The sequence below is a fragment of the Ornithorhynchus anatinus genome, chromosome 10 (genome assembly GCF_004115215.2).
Source record: "Ornithorhynchus anatinus isolate Pmale09 chromosome 10, mOrnAna1.pri.v4, whole genome shotgun sequence".
NCBI classification, from domain to species: Eukaryota; Metazoa; Chordata; class Mammalia; order Monotremata; family Ornithorhynchidae; genus Ornithorhynchus; species Ornithorhynchus anatinus.
This window is the reverse complement of record NC_041737.1, coordinates 53553943-53571436: the sequence shown is the minus strand read 5'-3', so window position 1 is coordinate 53571436 and position 17494 is coordinate 53553943. Positions and strand designations below refer to the sequence as shown.

General features: G+C 62.8%; 2 protein-coding genes across 4 annotated transcripts; one reads left to right on the top strand and one right to left on the bottom strand.

Annotated features, from left to right (window-relative positions):
* Positions 1-58: 58 nt before the first annotated feature.
* Positions 59-11678, bottom strand: TBC1D17 (TBC1 domain family member 17). Of its 2 annotated transcripts, XR_003762585.2 has the most exons (19): positions 11581-11678; positions 9518-9616; positions 8982-9056; positions 7561-7681; positions 6411-6618; positions 5776-5887; positions 4908-5066; positions 3998-4126; positions 3787-3890; positions 3359-3453; positions 3028-3144; positions 2535-2635; positions 2320-2419; positions 2114-2211; positions 1845-1961; positions 1590-1676; positions 940-1458; positions 685-781; positions 59-261 (listed from the first exon to the last, which is right to left on the bottom strand). XR_003762585.2 is itself a non-coding variant. In XM_029074227.1 (17 exons), exons 1-17 carry the CDS (start codon positions 11599-11601, stop codon positions 1255-1257), a joined length of 1947 nt encoding a protein of 648 aa, XP_028930060.1. In that variant the 5' UTR covers positions 11602-11678; the 3' UTR covers positions 801-1254. The 2 variants fall into 2 exon arrangements, 1 of the variants encoding a protein (XP_028930060.1); XM_029074227.1 differs by lacking the exons at positions 59-261; positions 685-781 and having other exon boundaries at positions 801-1458.
* A 364-nt stretch (positions 11679-12042) lies between these two features.
* On the top strand, positions 12043-16340 carry AKT1S1 (AKT1 substrate 1). 2 transcript variants are annotated; one of them, XM_029074265.2, is made up of 5 exons: positions 12043-12483; positions 14567-14943; positions 15127-15204; positions 15542-15708; positions 15817-16340. In XM_029074265.2, exons 1-5 carry the CDS (start codon positions 12254-12256, stop codon positions 15958-15960), a joined length of 996 nt encoding a protein of 331 aa, XP_028930098.1. In that variant the 5' UTR covers positions 12043-12253; the 3' UTR covers positions 15961-16340. The 2 variants fall into 2 exon arrangements, with proteins under 2 accessions (XP_028930098.1, XP_028930099.1); XM_029074266.1 differs by lacking the exon at positions 12043-12483 and adding an exon at positions 14079-14237.
* Positions 16341-17494: the final 1154 nt, after the last annotated feature.

Below are 17494 nucleotides of genomic sequence, written 5' to 3'. Positions count from 1 at the left end.
GACCGTTGGAGATTGGAACACAGTAAGCGCTCAATAAATACCACTGAATGAACGAATGAACGATCCGGCCTAGCCCTGGCTCCTCATTCTCACCTCGTGATGCTCCCCCCAACTTCCAGGCTCAGCCTCGCCGCCCTCCCCCTCCTTCCGGCCGGACTCCAACTCCCGATCCCAGTTCCTACTCCCATCCCGGCTCCGCCGCTCGTCTGCCGTGAGATCTTGGGCCGGTCTCTTCGCTTCTCTGTGCCTCGGTTCCCTCGTCTGCAAAACGGGGATCAAGACTGGGATCCCCATGTGGGACAGGGACTCAATTAGCCAGTAACCACCCCAGCGCTTAGTACAGAGGCCTGGCACATAGTAAGCGCTTAACAAATACCGCAATTATTATCCTAGGTCCCCGCCTCCTGGGTCCTACAGCGTGGCTCAGTGGAAAGAGTGTGGGCTTGGGAGCCAGAGGACATGGGTTCGAATCCTGTCTCTGCCACTTGTCAGCTGTGTGACTGTGGGCGAGTCACTTCGCTTCTCTGTCCTCAGTTACCTTATCTGTAAAATGGGGACTAAGACTGTGAGTCTCACGTGGGACAACCGGATGACCCCGTATCTCCCCCAGCGCTTAGAACAGTGCTCGGCACAAAGTAAGCGCTTAACAAACACCAACATTATTATTATCATTATTATTATTACCTTCTCTTCTGGGCCTCAGGTCAGCCCCGCCCCCACCCAGGATCCAGAAAGAATTGGCGACGGCCGGTCCCGGGGTTGGGGGAGGACTGGGGGGATCCTGGAATAAAGGGTGCTGGTGGAGATGCAGCCAAGAGCTTTATTTTAGGGTCTCCGCGCCTTGTCCTCTTCCCTTTCCCCAGCGCTTCCTGCCCAGGCCCCATCCTCCCGCCTCCCCAGCCTCCCCAGGCCCCCTCCGTCCCCTCCCACAGATCACACCTCACCCCTCCTGGCACCGCTCTGTCCCCGCCGCCCAGGCAGGAGGCCCGGACAGCGATTCCGGTTAACGCAGTCGGCCACGGGAGTCGTCGGGAGTGGCGGGGGCCGAAGATCCGGGGCGTTCCGAGGTGAAGAAGATTCTGGGAGGCGTGTGCTCACCCCCTTCCTTCCGGGTATTCGCCGGGAGGGGGTGAGACCCCCCCAGGGTCAGGTTCAGAGATGACAACGGTGGGCTTGGGGGGAAGAGGGGTGGGGTGCGGGGGTCGGGCCGGGGGGGAGGTAAAGTGCACGTGCTGGGGAGGAGGCGGGCCGGAATCAGGGGTCGGGGGCGGTGTCCGGTGGGGGGGTCCCCGGGCTGCTCTCTGACCGGCGGGGCGGTTGCGTGGCAGGCGGAGGGGGGCCGGGGGATGGGACCCCCGGGGACAGGAGGAAGACGGGTGCCGGAGAGGAAGGGCTGGCAGGGGTTGCCGGGGGAGCCGCGGCCAGGCCCAGGATCTCCTGGACGTTGAGGGGCAGCTCCTGTGGGGACGATGGGGAGGAGAGAGAGCGGGGTCGGGGGGAGGGTGTCAGAGAGGAGGAGACCCCCGCCACGCGAGAGCCGCGGGGGAAGTGAGGCCCGTGGGGAGGGACGGGGAACGACAGGTTCTCACCGGGCAGGCAGCCAGCTGCCGATACAGCTCCTCGGCCCGCGTTAAGATCTTCTCCACGCTCATCGTCATAGTCAGCTCGTTGATGTGCTGGGGAGGGGAAGCGGACGTAAGTAAGAGGAGGTCGGACGCAAAGGGGACCAGGGTGGGTCGGACAGGGAGCCTCGGCCTCTGGCGAGGAGGGAGGGAGAGAGAGAGAGAGAGAGGACGGAGGGAGAGGGAGAAAGAGGAGCGAGAGAGGAAGAGGAGCAGCCTGACCTTGAGGATCTCATTGGAGCCAAAGCCCGACGTCATGAGGGCGTCTCTCTCAGCATCCAGGATCCCACAGGCCACGAGCAGGTGGAAGTTGGGGCCAGGGAGGCCCGTCCACAGGACCTGGGGCCGGGGACACCAGAGGACACCAGAGGCAATGCTTCCCGTTCCCGCCGCACCGAGTCCAGACCTCCCATCCGCCCCGCGGTCCCGCTTCCCCTCCCCGCCCCCTCCCACCCCCGGGCCCGCCCGTCTTCGCCGGCTGCCCTCCGCACCTCCCACAGCCGCAGCACGTCGGGGAAGGCGAACTCCCGCTTGAACCAGATCAGGATCCAGCGGAAGCAGAAGCAGAGGGATCCTGACTCCTGGGAGTCTGGGGAGGGAGGAGGGGTTGGGCGGAGGGCGGGGCCGGAGCTAAGGGCTAGGGGGCCGCCCGAGACCCCCCCCCCACTCCTCCCTCCTGCCCCACCCCAGTCTGTACCCAGAAAGTCGCAGAGCGGGGGGTCGAGGACTCTCAGCAGCAGGGTCAGCTGGCCCAGCTGGCGCTTCATGCTGTCCTGACTCTCTTCGAAGTTTCCGTGCTTGATCGAGGCGGGAGGAGGAGGAGGGGGAGGAACGGAGAGCGTCAGGGACCCACGGGGTCGGACACCCCGATCCCCGCCTCACCTCCCCACCCAGACTCACGAGTCCCCTCACCACAAGCTCCATGAAACCACAGAAACACCAGAAAGCGTCGACCTCGTTCTGGGTGACGAAGAGGATCGGGGAGAGGAGGTCGCTCATGCCCTGGACGTAACCTGAGGCAGAAGGGAGACGGAGGGATGGGGGAGATGGACGGGGTGGGCGGAGGAGTCGGGATCCACGGTCACGGAACTTTCTTCTCTCCCGGTCGTCCCCTCGGCGCCCCCAAATACTGCCCCAATTCAACCATCTCCCTCCCCGTCATTTCCCCAGTCCACCTCTTCCTCTCACCCCTCTACTCTCTCTCCGCCTTCGCCTACTAGTTCCGCCCTGACCCTGGCTTAAAGCGATACGGCCGTGCCCGCCCCACTTCCCCCTACCCAGGGTGAAGTGGCGCATCCCCTCTCACCCCATCTCACCCCCCTCGATGTTAAAGCCCCTCCCACGCCGTATCAGCCCCCACCGGGGTGAAAGGGCCCGGCCCCCGCCATCCAGCCCCTTCCCGTACCCAGGTCGAAGTGATACATGCAGTAGGTCAGCAGAATATCATTGAGCAGCCCCAGGCCGGGGTTGTCGGGCCCCTCGTAGAACTTGTTGTTCCGATCGGTCCGGCTGACGTCCCGCTCTGGCCGAGGGAGAGGCGGCGGGGTCGGGGGGGGGGGGGCCGGGGGAAGCCAGCCGGCCTCCACCCTGTCTTCTCGAGCCCCCGCCCAATCCACGCCCTCTGGCTGGAGTGACCCCAGGAGGGAAGGGGGGGCCCGGCCTCCCCTGGAGGCGGCGTGCGTGTATGTGAGCGGGGTGGGGGGGGGCGGGTATCCCGGCAGTCCCCTGGCACCGACCGATCAGGCTGCGGTATCCACGGAGCAGGGAGTTCCTCTTCTCCTGCTCTTCGCTCACGGATTTCCACTGCAGCTTCATGCGGAAGTACTCGTCCCTGGGTGGAGGGAGAGGGCGGAGGCCGTGAGTCGGGCGGGGGACCTAGAGGGGCACCGCAACCCGACCTCCGCCGACGGCCCCCGAAGCGGCTGTGAAGGAGTGGGTTTGTGGCCGCCCCCCACCGCCCCCCCAACTAACGGGCGACGAGGATCGAAGCACAGCCCCGGGGAATCGCCTGAAAGCCGGCCTCCCTCGGGCTCTCGCCCCCAACCACCAGGGAACGGCGGGCCCCGCGAGGGCAGGGGAGGCCGCGAGCGAGCCGCGACGGAGCAGGGCCGGGACCGCGACGCCGGGGAGCCCGGGGGGCCCCCGAGACCCCGCCGACACTCACGTCTTCCTCCGCAGCTGGGCCCTGTGCTCCTCGCCGCTGCCCTCCCAGCTCAAGTAGCCCAGGAGGTATTTCCAGGCCTCCTTCCGCAGAGAGGGGTGCAGGCCCTGCGGGGGACGGCCGCGGACGGGAGGGTCGGGTCGGCTGACACACACACGCCTCACCCTCCCCAGCCCGCCGCCTCCCCGGCCGCGGGACCCCCGCCCGCCCTCACCCCGGAGAAGATCCGGGCCTTCAGTTCGGGCACGTCCTTCAGCCGCCCGTCCGCGTCAACGTGCTCCGCCCATTCCTCCTCCGTCACGGGGGCGCCCCGGACCACGGCCGGCCGGGGGCCCAGCTCCACCTGGGCAGGGCGGAGGAGAGGGTGAGGAGAGGGTGTTGGCCCCCGCCCCCCCAAAACCAGGCTCGCCTGCCTTCTGCCCGGCGGGAGGGATTCCCCCGATCTCTCCCACCCTTTCGGGCTGGAAGCTGAGCAAGGAGTCGTCTAACCTGCCAGAGCCCATCCTCTTTCCGACGCTGGCTAGTCCTTCTCCACAGGAGAGAGTCACACAGGAACAGGGTCCACTCGCTCCCCCACCCTCAGTCCACGGTCCACAGACAGCGACTGTCCCCGCCTTCAAAGCCTTATTGAAGGCCCACCTCCTCCAAGAGGCCTTCCCCGACTATGCCTTCCTTTCCTCTTCTCCCATTCCCTTCTGCGCTGCCCTGCCTCACTCCCTTTTATTCATCCCCCCTCCCAGCCCCACAGCACTTAATTTATTTATTCAGTGTCTGTCTCCCCCTCTCGACAGTAAGCTCACTGTGGATAGGGAATGTGGCCGTTATACTGTCCTCTCCCAAGCACTCAGTACAGTGTTCTGCACACAGGAAGCGCTCAATAAGTACAAACGAATGAAAGCATTCAATAACAATGACTGACGAGGGTAAGGGAAGGAATACATCCCTCCCCCGGGGGAGATCTTCCGCCGGGGCCCTCCCGCCCTCGGCAAGCGGCGAGGCAGCAGGGGCCGGGCCAGACCGGGCGGCCTCTCGGTCCCGCCCGCCCGGGTGACTTGGTGCCTCCGGGATTCGCCGATCACCGAGTCTCCCCTCGTTCCCTCCCGCCGCACCCGGCCGCCACTCACGCAGGAGATGACCTCGAAGCCGGGCTCGGGCTCGTCCTCGGGGCCCAGGAGGCCGGGCGGGGGGCTCCCGTCGTGGGGGTGCTGCAGGGCACCGCGGAAGAAGTTGGTGACGCGCGAGAAGCCTCCGAAGGTGGCGGCGTAAGGGTCTTGGAGGAAACGCTGGTGGGGGAGAAGGGGGGAGACGGGGTCAACCCAGGATGGTCAGGGGAGGGGGAAAGGAGGGAGAAAGAGGAGGGGGATCCTGCCCCCCCATCCCCCATCCCAAACCTTTTCTCCCGGCTCCGCCCCCTCCCACTGCTGCTATGGGATCCAGTTTCCCTGAGCCCCTTCGGTTTTCTCCAATGCCTCCCTCCCCCCACATCCTGGCCTATCCTCTTCTTCTCCGGTCCCATCCCTCGGCCCAGAGGGAAAGGAAGAGTGCTTTGGGGCGGTGGTGAGGAGGGTGGGAAGACCGACGGGAACGCCAACGGGTGGGTGGGTGAGTGGGGCAGCAAGGGCGAGAAGAGCCTTATGGGAGGAGAGAAGAAGGGGCCTGGAAATGGCGTGGCCGGGAGGGTGGGGAGAGCCAAGGACTGGAAATCCAGGGTCTCGGATTCTAATCCCGAGTCCACCCACGTGGCCTCGGGCACTCGGCGGGGATTCAATTCCCGCCCTTCCTCCCCCTTAGACTGCGAGCCCCCTGGGGGACGGGGGACTGGGCCCGACCGGACGGCACCGTACTAACCCCCACACCCGCCACGTGGTAAGCGCAGAACGGCTTCCGCCGTTCGTCGGGAGGGTACGGGGGAGGAGAGGGAGGCTGGGCCGGGGAAAGCCGAGGAGCGGTGGGTGGGCAGGGAGAGGCTGGGGAGGGCCCGTCCACACTCACGGAGACCACGTTGGAGCTGTCCTCATCGAAGAGATGCAGCTGGTGGAAGGAGTTAGAGAGGGCGGAGGAGTCGTGGGGGAAGACGAGGTAGAGGCGGGAATCCTGGGGGGAGCTGGAGAGGGGAGAGACGGAGACAGAGAGAGAGAGAGAGACAAAGAAAAACACTCTCGGTGCTTGGCCCTTCTGACCCAGGTGATCTGGAGCTGGGAGACACCCTAACCGCCCCCAGCCCCTTTCCCTAATAATAATAACAGTAATAATGATGGCATTTGTTAAGCGTTTACTACGTGCCTAGCACTCCTTTAAGCGCTGGGATAGATACGAGGTATTACAAGGTAGATACAAGGTCGTGGGTTCTAATCCCGGCTCCACCACTTGTCGGCTGTGTGACTTCGGACATGTCACTTCACTTCCTTGTGCCTCAGGGACCTCATCTGTAAAATGGGGGTTACGACTGTGAGCCCCACGGGGGACAGGGACTGCATCCAGCCTGATGACCTTGGATCTACCCCAGCTCATAGAACAGTGACCGGCGCAGAGTAAGCGCTTGACAAATACCATAAAAAACCCAAAAACCAAAGCCAGGGAGAGGACGGTGGGTAGAGGCGGGGAAGGGGGCGGAGAGGTGGACTCACCTGGCGAGGATCAGGTATCTGCTGAGGGCCCGGAGCAGGGACCGCGTCCCCCCGCGGTGGAAGTGGAGGGCGGGCAAGGAGCCCCCGGCCTGAGTGACCAGCACGAGGTAGGCCCAGCCCAGCCCGGGCTTGGAGCGGCGGATCGACTTGAGCTCCGCCAGCCTCAGGGAGAAGGCCCACGACGGCCGGGACGCACCGGCCCCTGCGCCTGCGGGTGGACAGGGAGGCCAAGGGAAGGGCGCTCAAACCCTTCTCCGGGGCCAGGATCCCCTTCGGCCCTAGGGGAGACCCCTCCCTCAGTCCCCGGGCCCACCGCGCTGCAACTGGGGGCGGCGAAGCCCGACGCAGCGACCCCGGTGGGGGCGGATGGGGACCAGGGCAACTGAGATGAAAGGGGCCGGTCTGGGGGGTGATCCAGAAGAGAAACCGTCCACCGTGCCCGTCTTGAAAGCAGTCCATCCCCTTGCCCTCTTTTACCTCACCTTGCTACTCTCCTACTCCAACCCGCCCCCACACTTCGCTCCTCTAACGCTAACCTCACTGTGCCTCCATCCCCTCCATCTTGCCCCCGGCCTCTCACCCACGTCCCGCCTCCGGCCTGGAATGCCCCCCGCCCCGCCCACCCCCTCCCCCCAGGTCCGACAGTGACTCTCTCGCCCTTCAAACCCTTATCGAAGGCCCACCTCCTCCAAGAGGCCTTCCCTGACTGCACCCTCCTTTCCTCTTCTCCCACTCCCTTCTGCGTCGCCCCGACTCGCTCCCTTCGTTCATCCCCCAACACTGAAGTACGCATCTGTCATTTACTTATTTACAGTCATGTCTGTCTCCCCCCACAGCTCGTTGCGGGCAGGGAATGTCTCCGTTTATGGCTGCACCGTACTCTTTCGAGCACTTAGTAGCGACTAAGTGCTGAACGAACGAATGCGGTGCTCAAAAAATACAACTCCCAGACTGATTTCTCCGGGCCTCATCCCTTCACCTTCCCGCTGAGACTGTGAGCCCCCACGTTGGACAGGGACTGTGTCCCACCGGAAGACCCCCCAGGTGAGGGCAGTAAGAGCCCAAAGATCCGGTCAGTTGGGCTCCGGCACGGAAGCCCCTGAGGTAGAGCTTCCCTCGCCCCCTCCCCCGGCACAGGTCCGCGTCTCACCGGTGCCCGGCTCCTGGGCCCGGAACCGGGCTCCCACGGGGCTGATGACGGCCCAGTCGGGCTCGTAGCCAGGGTCGAAGAGGTCCTCCTCGGGCGGGCAAGACTCCCCGCCTGTCGGCTCCTGGGAGAGTGAGGGATGAGGTGGTAAGTGAATAATAATAATAATGATAATAATAATAATGACGATGACGGTATTTGTCAAGTGCTTACTATGTGCCAAGCATCGTTCCCAGATACAAGGTAATCAGGTTGTCCCACTTGGGGCTCACAGTCTTCATCCCCCTTTTACAGATGAGGTAACTGAGGCACAGAGAAGTGAAGTGACTTGCCCAAAGACACAGAGCCGACAAGTGGCGGAGTCGGAATTAGAACCCATGACCTCTGACTCTCAAACCCGGGCTCTTTCCACTAAGCCACACTGGCCAGAGGTATTTTTTTTTTTTTATGGACTCTGTGAAGAGTTTACTATGTGCCAGACACTGTACTAAGCATTGGGGTAGATACGAGCTAATCAGGTCCGACAGGGTCCCTGTCCCCCATGGGGCCCACAGTCTTAATTCCCGTTTTGCAAATGAGGTTACTGAGGCCCAGGCAAGTGAAGTGACTCGCCCGGGGTCCCACAGCAGACCAGCGGTGGAGCCAGAATTAGAATCCAGGGCCTTCTGGCTCCCAGGCCCGGGCTCTCTCCACTTCTCATTAAAGTATTAAAGGATGGTCCCAGGGTTACCAGGGAACAGGGAAGAGGAAGAGAAACAAAGCGAGGGGAGGAGACGTCGAGGAAGGGGGCATGGCACAGCGGAGGGACGGAAAAGATCTACAAGAGAAGGGAGGCAGACGAGGGCGAAGGACTCATAGTCCTGAGTTGCCTGCTTGGTGACCCTGGGCGTGTCACTTCACTTCTCTGGGCCTCAGTTTCCTCATCTTTTCTCCCTCCCACTTCGATTGGGAGTTCTATGCGGGACAGGGACTGTGTCCAATCTGATTATCTTATATCTACCTAATAATAATAATAACGATAGTATTCGTTAAGCACTTACTATGTGCCAAGCACGATTCTAAACGTTGAGGTAGATAGACGATAATCAGTCTGGCCCACTTGGGGCTCCCAGTCTCGATCCCCATTTTCCAGATGAGTTCACGGAGTCACCGAGCAGCGATGTGACTTGCCCCAAGTCCCACAGCCGATAAGTGGCGGAGGGGGGATCAGAACCCACGACCTCTGACTCCCCAGCCCGGGCTCTTTCCACTAATCCACGCTGCTTCTCTAAATACTCGGCAAAGGGCTTGGCACACAGTCAGCGCTTAACAAATGCCATCTTTTTTAAAAACAAAAAGGAGAGGAAGAAGAAGGGAGCAAGGAGAGGGAGGAGAGGACCGAGCAAGAGGAGACGAGGTCAAGGAAGGGGTTGGGGTCTCCCCACCTTCTTGGAAAAGATGATCTGTGTCCCATCTCCGGCTTCTTCCACCGGGGCCCAGTGCAGTAGGACGTCTGAGTCCTGAGACGAATTGAAAGGAAGAGTTGTCAGAGGGGATCTCAAGAGATAACCTCGCTCCGTCCTTCCCTCCCCCAGATCCCGGCTCCGGTCCTCCACCCGGCCGGCCACCCCACTCCGCCGGCAGCCCCATTTCATTCTATTCCCACAGCTCCCGCCCCACGCCCACCTCCTCCAGTCCCAGCTACACAAGCCCACCCCCCAAATCCAGTGACTCTGACCCCCGCCATCTTCCAGATGACGACCCCTCGCCCACTCCCACCTCCACCGAGTCCCTCTGCACTAGATGTCCCCCAAATCCGGTGATTCTGATTCTATCTTCCGGATTTCTATTATCGTGGTGCTCGTTAAGCGCTTACTACGTGCCGAGCGCTGTTCCCCACGTGCCCCCTGCTTCCCGACCTCTCATCCCCCACCCCCGAGGCCCCGTAGCTCTCCCGCCTGCCCCACCTCGTTCCCGTTACCTTCTCCACGAGGCGGATGACCCCAGCGATGAGAGAGTCGGGATCCTGGCGGGGCTTGGCGCTCGTGTGGAGGAAAACGCCCGATTTCTCAAAGACCACCTGGAGGGCGGGAGGACGGGGGGTCAGGGGCGACGGGTCTGGAGCCCCGGCGCCCTCCTCTCTCCCCCAGCCATCATCATCATCAGTGGTGTTTATTTGAACGCTTACTGTCATTCCGTCGGATTTATCGAGCGCTCACGGTGTGCAGAGCACGGTAGTAAACATTTGGGAGAGTACACTCTAACAATAAACTGACACATTCCCTGCCCACAACGAGCTTACAGTCTACGGCGTACGGAGCACTGAACTAAACGCTTGGGAGAGTACGCTATAAAAATAAACTGACACATTCCCTGCCCACAACCAGCTTACTGTGTCTGGAGTTTACGATCAGTGGTGTACAAAGCACTGTACTAAATGCTTGGGAGAGTACACTGTAACAATAAACTGACACATTCCCCGCCTGCAACGAGCTTACGGTCTTGAGTTTAACAGTCTACTGCGTACAGAGCACTGTACTAAACGTGTGGGAGAGTACACTCTAACAAAAAAAGGGATATATTCCCTGCCCACAGCGAGTTTACAGTTTTGAGTTTACAGTCTGTGTACAGAGGACTGTACTAAATGCTTGGGAGAGTACACTATAACAATAAACTGATATATTGCCTGCCTCACATGAGCTTACGGTCTACTGCATATAGAGCACTGTACTAAACGCTTGGGAGAGTACACTCTAACAATAAACGGATATATTCCCTTCCCGCAACGAGTTTACAGTCTTGAGTTTCCAGTCTGTGTATGGAACACTGTACTAAACGCTCGGGAGAGTACACTCTAACAATAAACGGATATATTCCCTGCCTGCAACCAGTTTACAGTCTTGAGCTTCCAGTCCGTGTACGGAGCACTGTACTAAGCGCCCGGGACAGTACACTATAACAAAAAACTGATATATTGCCTGCCCGCAAGGAGCTTACAGCCTATTGCATACAAAGCACTGTACTAAACGCTTGGGAGAGTACAACCCGGCAGAGTTGGTAGACACGGTCCCTGCCCACAGCTGAGCAGAAAACGGGGGACGGGAGGGGGAATTCAATGGAGAAGAGTGGGCCGGGGGCTATGGACAGGAGTTAAGGCTAGAAGGAGGGGAGGGAGGTGGCCCAGGGCAAAGTGAGCGTGGGACAACCTGATTACCCCAGCGCTTAGAACAGTGCTCTGCACATGGTAAGCGCTTAACAAATACCAACGTTATTATTATTATTATTATTATTATTAAAGGGGCAGTTGCTAAGGGGCGGGACAGGGCCTGGCACATAGCAAGCGCTTGTGGGAGCAGCGGGGCTCGGTGGAAAGCGCCCGCGCTTGGGAGTCCGAGGTCGTGGGTTCTAATCCCCGCTCCCCCACTTATCGGCTGTGTGACTGTGGGCCAGTCACTTCACTTCTCTGCGCCTCGGTTCCCTCAACTGTCAAATGGGGATGAAGACGGTGAGCCCCACGGGGGCCAACCCGATGACCTTGGATCTCCCCCAGCCCTTACAGCAGCGCTGGGCACAGAGTAAGCGCTTAACAAATAACATCATCATCGTAGAGAAGCAGCAGCAAGAGCCCGGGCGGGGCAGTCCGAGGTCGTGGGTTCTAATCCCGATCCTGCCACTTCATTCGAGAGTATTTATGGAGCGCTTACTAGGGGCAGAGCACTGTACCAAGCGCTTGGGTGGGATGTGTGACTTTGGGCCGGTCACTTCACTTCTCTCCGTGACCTCATCTGTCAAATGGGGGGGGGGTGAAGACTGGGAGCCCCCCGGGGGACAAACCTGATTCCCTCGGATCCACCCCAGCGCTTAGCACATAGTAAGCACTTCACAAATCGTTATTATTATGATTATTATCGCGAACAAATGCCATCCCGGTTATTAAGGGGCTGTTTCTAGGGGAGGCCCAAGGGTCAGGGAAGGGTCCCAGGGGGTGTGTGTGGGGGGGGTCTTTTGTTTACATTCCCCACCCCGGCCACCCCCGACTCTTACCCGGTGGCCGGTCGACTCCATCGCCACGGCGGAGGCCCCGCCCCTTCCGGGGAAACGCCAAAGTCACGTGCGGCCCCTCCCTCCACCGGCCGAGGTTGTCGTTCAGTCGCCTCCTCCCCCCCCCCCGGAGGCGTGCGGTGGTACGGCCCGCCCTTCAGCGCTTACGGGGCCGGAAGGAACCATGAGCAGCAGGGAGGGAGAGCCGCCGGAGAGGGCGGAGTCCGCTCCACGCATGCGCAGCGTCCCGCCTGTTTCCCCCCGATGTAAACAAGCCCGCCTCCCTTCCCCCTGCGGGGACACGTGCCCGACGCCGCCATCTTGGATGCGGGCAACGAGGCCGAGCCGCCGCCATCTTTCTCGAGGGAACGACGGCGCGGGGGGGAGGGCGGCCGGCTCGGGCCTGCGAGACCGGCCGTTCCCCCCCCCCCCCCCGGCGCCTAAAAAGACGCCCCGGCGGGCGGGCATGGCGGGCGGGGAAGGCTTGTGGGGAGGGCCCGATGACGGGGGGCGGCCGGCCCCCGGTCCTGGAGGACGGGACGGTCCTTCTGGGTTGACCGAGCGGGGTCACCGTCGGGGCCGGGGGCCGATGAGGCCTACGGGGTGGCCCTAGACCCGAAGGACCGGCCGAAGCGGGGGCAGACAAAGATCGCCGGGTAGTTGCGGAGAAGCGGGGATGGTGCCCGTCTGCGGAAGGGCCGCCTGGGCGGCGCTCGGCCCCGGCCGCTCAAACACCAAGGGGCCGGGCTGCAGGAGGAGCAGGAGGAGCAGGAGGAGCAGGAGGAGCAGGAGGAGCAGGAGGAGCAGGAGGAGCAGGAGGAGGAGGGGCGGCGGAAGGGGCGGGGCGGCCGCCATGTCTCTTGAGGGCGGCGAGGCCGCCGGCCCCGCCATGCTGGTGGCGGGCACGTGAGTGGCGGCGGCGGCGGCGGCGGCGGCTCCCCCGGGCCGGGTTGAGGGGGGAGGCCCGGGGGAGGCGGCGGGGACCCAGCCTGGGGGGCGGGACGGGGTTCGGAGAAGGGGAGCCCGCCCCCCCCCCCAGGACCGACCCCCCACCCCACCCCGAGGGCGGGACTTCCGCCCTCTTCTCCCTCGGGGGGCTGCAGGGTCCCCCCTTAGGCGCCCCCCTCGACGCCCCTTCTCCCGCAGGAGAGGGAGGCCCTCCCTCTTTTCACCGTGGCCTCTGGCAAGCGCTCTCTAGGCGCTGCGAGAGATCCAGGGTCACCCCCGGATAGAGGAGGGCAGTGAGGCCCGGTGCACTGACTTGCCCAAAGTCCCACGGCCGACCGGCGGAGGCGGGAGTGCCCCCTTCCCAAGGGAAGGGGCGGTCATCCGTTCAACAGGAATAATCACCTCGTTGGTAGGGGTTGAGCGCTTACTCTGTGCGGAGCACTGTGCTGAGCGCTGGGGGAGATCCAGGGTCATCAGGTGGTCCCACGGGAGGCCTAGGTCCGCAGCCCCATTTGACAGATGGGGTCACTGAGGCCCAGGGAGGTGACTTGCCCACTGTCACCCAGCTGACGAGTGGCAGAGCGGGGATTCGAACCCATGACCTCTGACTCCCCAGCCCGGGCTCTTTCCTCCGAGCTAAGAGTATTGAGCGCTGACTACGTGCGGAGCACTGGACCAAGCGCTTGGGACGTACAGTGGGGCAACAGATAGAGACCATCCCTGCCCACTGTCGGCGGAGGCGGGAGGGACGCGTGCGGCAGGTGATGGCCGGCGAGGATCCGAGCGCCTTCCTTTCTTTCTCCTCCTTCCCCTGGGGAAGGGGCGGCCGAAGAGGTGGCGACTTGTCCGCCGGCGGCTCCCCCGCCCCCGAGACCCCTGAATAACTCCCTTCCTCCCGCCGCCCCCAGAAGACAAGACTCTTTTCCCCTTCCGTCAGTTTCCGGGGTCCCGCCGACTCCCGTCTTTCTCCTTTCTTCACTGATTCTTTCGATGGCGCGGTGGGTAGAGTCCGGGCCCGGGAGTGAAGAAGGTCACGGGTTCTAAGCCCGGCTCCGCCACTTCTCCGCTGGGTGACCTTAGGCCAATCACTTCACTTCTCTGGGCCTCGGTTTCCTCTTCTGCAAAATGGGGATAGGGAACCGGGAGCCCCAAGCGGGACGGGGACTGCGTCCAGCCCGATTAGTTTGGATCCACCCCACATCCGTGTACAGTGCCCGACACACAGTAAACGCCTAACCAAGGCCACAATTATTATTATTATTATTCTTTTCTCCCGTTGCTCTCCACCCCAACCCTACCACGGAGCCCCCTCTCCCTTTCCCTCAGTCCTCTAGAGCTGAGTAATAACTGGCATTGTACAATATTGACGACGGTATCTGTTAAGCACTTGTTAGGGGCCAAGCACGGTTCTAAACGCCGGGGTAGATACAAGGCAATCAGGTTGTCCCGCGTGGGGCTGACAATCTGAATTCCCATTTTACAGATGAGGAAACTGAGGCACAGAAGAGTTAAGTGACTCGCCCCAGGTCACAGAGCAGACGAGCGGCCGAGCCGGGATTAGAACCCACGTCCGCTGCTGACTCCCAAGCCCGGGCTCTTGTCACTAGGCCTCGCTGCTTCTCTATGTCCTTGGCCGACTGGGCTTCCAGAACTCTTAGGAGGAGGTTATGACCCAGACACCCCCCCGGGTCCCGGGAGCCAGAGTGATCAGGGTACTACCCTTTTCTTTCCTGTTCCATCAGCCCCTGGGAATTCCGAATAATCTCGTTCCCCCCGCCACCCCACCGCCTCCTTTGTCCCCTCGTGTCTGTAATTAATTATTTTCACGTCTGTCTCCCCCCGTACCTCGCTGTGGGCAGGGACTGCGTCTGTTTATCGTTGTAGCCTGCTCTCCCCAAGATTTAGCACGGGGTTCCGCCCGCAGGAAGCGCTGGATTGAAACGATCGACCGACTGATTCCCCCCGAGCCACCCCTCCCAACCGGCCCCGGGAGACCGGCCGACACCGTGCCCCCATGACTCCTCCTCTGTCTCCCGAGCAGGGCCCGGATGGCGGCGGGGCGACCGCAGGAGCTGTGGGAGGCCGTGGTCGGGGCGGCGGAGCGGTTCCGGGCGCAGACGGGGACGGAGCTGGTGCTGCTGACGGCCGCGCCGCCCCCTCCCCCCCGCCCTGGCCCCTGCGCCTACGCCGCCCACGGCCGAGGAGCCCTGGCCGACGCCGCCCGCCGATGCCTGCAGGACATCGCCCTGGCCCACCGGGCCGCCACGGCCACCGCGCCCCCGCGGCCCCCGCCCCCTCCGGAGCCCCCCGCCCCCCCGGCACAGGCCCCCACCACGGAGGAGGAGGTGGGGGAGGAGGAGGAGGAAGAGGAGGAGGAGACGGAGCCCGGAGAGAGGCGGTATCCCAGCGACAGCGGAGGTACCGGGAGGAGGAGGAGGAGGAGGACGACGACGGGGGAGCCGGAGGGAAAGAGCCGAGAGGCGGGCGGGAGGAGAGAAAGCGGGTGGGTGGGAGGGCTTGGGGAGATCTGGGGGAGGCCCCGGTCTAGGAAAGAAACGGGGAGGAGTGCCGGACTCTGCCCATCCCGCCGCCTCCCTCCAGGCCTGTTTGTCATGGACGAGGACGCACCCTGTCAGGACCTGCCCCCGTTCTGCGAATCCGACCCCGAAAGCACAGACGGTACGTGGCGGAGGGGCCGAGGGGGGATTGGGGCCGGTGGACCTCACCCCCTCTGTCCCTCCGCCACGAGTCCCGGGGCAGCCGGGGACCCGCGGTCGAAGGTGTCGGCTCCGAGCGGCGGGTGGTTGCGTTGGAGCCGGCCGGCGAGGCCCGTGGGGCCGTTTCGACGCCGGCCCCCAGGCTCGGGGACGGGAATCGCAGGCCGGGTCTGCTCTCCGTTTAGAGGGTCGAGTCGGCGGCCTCGACTGCCCTGCCGGCACCGGGCCTACCTACGGCGGGGCGTGCCACGTCGGCCGCGCCTCCCTCTGCCCACCTCCCCCTCTCTCTCCGTCCCCAGATGGCAGCGTGAGTGAAGAGGCGCCCCCGGGTCCACCGGCCTTCACCGTGCCTCCCACAGTCGCCCCCACCCAGCAATACGCCAAGTCCTTGCCCGTCTCCGTGCCCGTGTGGGGCTTCAAGGAGAAACGGACGGAGACACGGTCCTCCGACGAGGAGAACGGGCCGGTGAGAGGGAGTCGGGGCGCTGGGGTGGGGGAGGGCCCGGCGGGGGGAGGCGCGGGGGCCCGGGGGCCCGGAGGACAGAAGCCTAGCCCCTCCGGCCTCTTTCCGTAGCCCTCGTCCCCCGACCTGGAGCGCATCGCAGCCAGCATGCGGGCCCTGGTGCTGCGGGAGGCAGAGGGGACCCAGGTGTTCGGCGATCTGCCCCGGCCCCGGCTCAACACCAGCGATTTCCAGAAACTCAAGCGGAAATACTGACGGGAACACGTCCCCGTGGCCACACGCCGACTGTCCCGACTCTCTCCCCCAACCCCCGATTTCCCCATCTCCCCCGCACACAGACACACTACAACCTTGAAGGGCAGGGGGAAAGGAGATGGGGAACTTAAACTCCCCCTGCCCTGTCCTCCCCGTCCTCCCCTCCCACCACCCACTCATCGATCCGCCCCTCCTCTGGTCGTCCCGTTTCCTCCGTTCCTGCCCCTCCCCTCCCAATGTTGCCTTAAAGGGTGTCTCCCCCCACCAAGCCCCGTGGATGGGGGGGGGGAGCCCGACCCCTGCACTTGCCCCCCGGGGGGGAGGGGAGGGGGAGTGGGGATGCTGATCTGACAATAAAGACGACAGATTTTATCTCTGAATTCGACTGAGTGCCTGAAGAGGAAGAAGTGTTCTCTCCGCGTCCGGTTTGGACCCGCCAACGGAAAGTCCGGGACAGAGTCCCAGGCCAGGAAGGGCCGAGAGGCCAGCTGGCGGCGGGCTTGGTTTTATTTTTACGGTACTTGCCAAGCGCTGGCTACGGACCCGGCCCTTGCTTAAGCGCTGGGATGGAGACGAGGTTGGACGCAGTCCCTCGGGGCTCACATTCTTAATCCCCGTTTTTCCAGATGAGGTAACTGAGGCAGGGAGAAGTGGAACGACTTGCCCAGGTTCCCACGGCAGACACGGAAAGTGCCTTAGCGGCTTGGGAGTCAGAGGGCGTGGGTTCTTATCCCGGCTCCGCCCCCTGTCTGCTGCGTGACTTTGGGCAAGCCGCTTCGCTTCTCCGTGCCTTAGTTACCTCACCTGTAAAATGGGGATTAAAAGTGCGAGCCCCACGGGGGACAGGGATTACAGCGAGGCTCACTGGAAAGAGCCCGACCTTAGGAGTCAGAGGTCGTGGGTTCTAATCCCCGCTCTGCCACCTGTCAGCTGTGTGACTTCAGGCAAGTGGCTTCACTTCTCGGTGGCTCAGTGACCTCATCTGTAAAATGGGGATGAAGACTGGGAGCCTCACGTGGGACAGCCTGGTTGTACCCCAGTGCTTAGAATAAAAATAAACGATGGCATTCGTTAAGCGCTTACTATGTGCCAAGCACTGTTCTAAGCACTGGGTGATCGGGTTGTCCCCCATGGGACTCCCAGTCTTCATCCCCATTTTCCAGATGAGGTCACTGAGGCCCAGAGAAGGGAAGTGACCTGCCCACAGTCACCCAGCCGACAAGCGGCCGAGCGGGGATCTGAACCCATGACCTCTGCCTCCCAAGCCCGGGCTCTTTCCGCCGAGCCGCGCTGCTTCCCTTAGAACGGTGCTCGTCACCTAGTAAGCGCTTAACAAATACCAGTGCCAACGTTATTATTAGAACAGCGCTTGGCACCCAGCCAGCGCTTAACAAACACCATCATTATGATTGTGATGGGGTGGAGGTGGGGGTTAGAACCCCGGTCCTTCCGCCGCCCAGGCTAATGCTCTACGCGCTGGGCCCCGGACAGCGGCAGGGGACTGGCCAGGTTGACCCCGCCTTGCCCCCCCGGG

Excerpts from the sequence above, each read along its gene's own strand:
- TBC1D17 (XM_029074227.1), bottom strand. The coding sequence starts at position 11,601 with ATGGAGTCGACCGGCCACCGG. Across the intron at positions 5,067-5,775 it reads ACAGCTCCAACGTGGTCTCC|CGTTTCCTCCAAGACCCTTA; the intron begins GTGAGTGTGGAC and ends CTCCCCCACCAG. Across the intron at positions 4,127-4,907 it reads GCTTCGAGGTCATCTCCTGC|GTGGAGCTGGGCCCCCGGCC; the intron begins GTGAGTGGCGGC and ends CGCCCTGCCCAG.
- AKT1S1 (XM_029074265.2), top strand. The coding sequence starts at position 12,254 with ATGGTGCCCGTCTGCGGAAGGGCCGCCTGGGCGGCGCTCGGCCCCGGC. Across the intron at positions 12,484-14,566 it reads GCCATGCTGGTGGCGGGCAC|GGCCCGGATGGCGGCGGGGC; the intron begins GTGAGTGGCGGC and ends TCTCCCGAGCAG. Across the intron at positions 14,944-15,126 it reads GTATCCCAGCGACAGCGGAG|GCCTGTTTGTCATGGACGAG; the intron begins GTACCGGGAGGA and ends GCCTCCCTCCAG.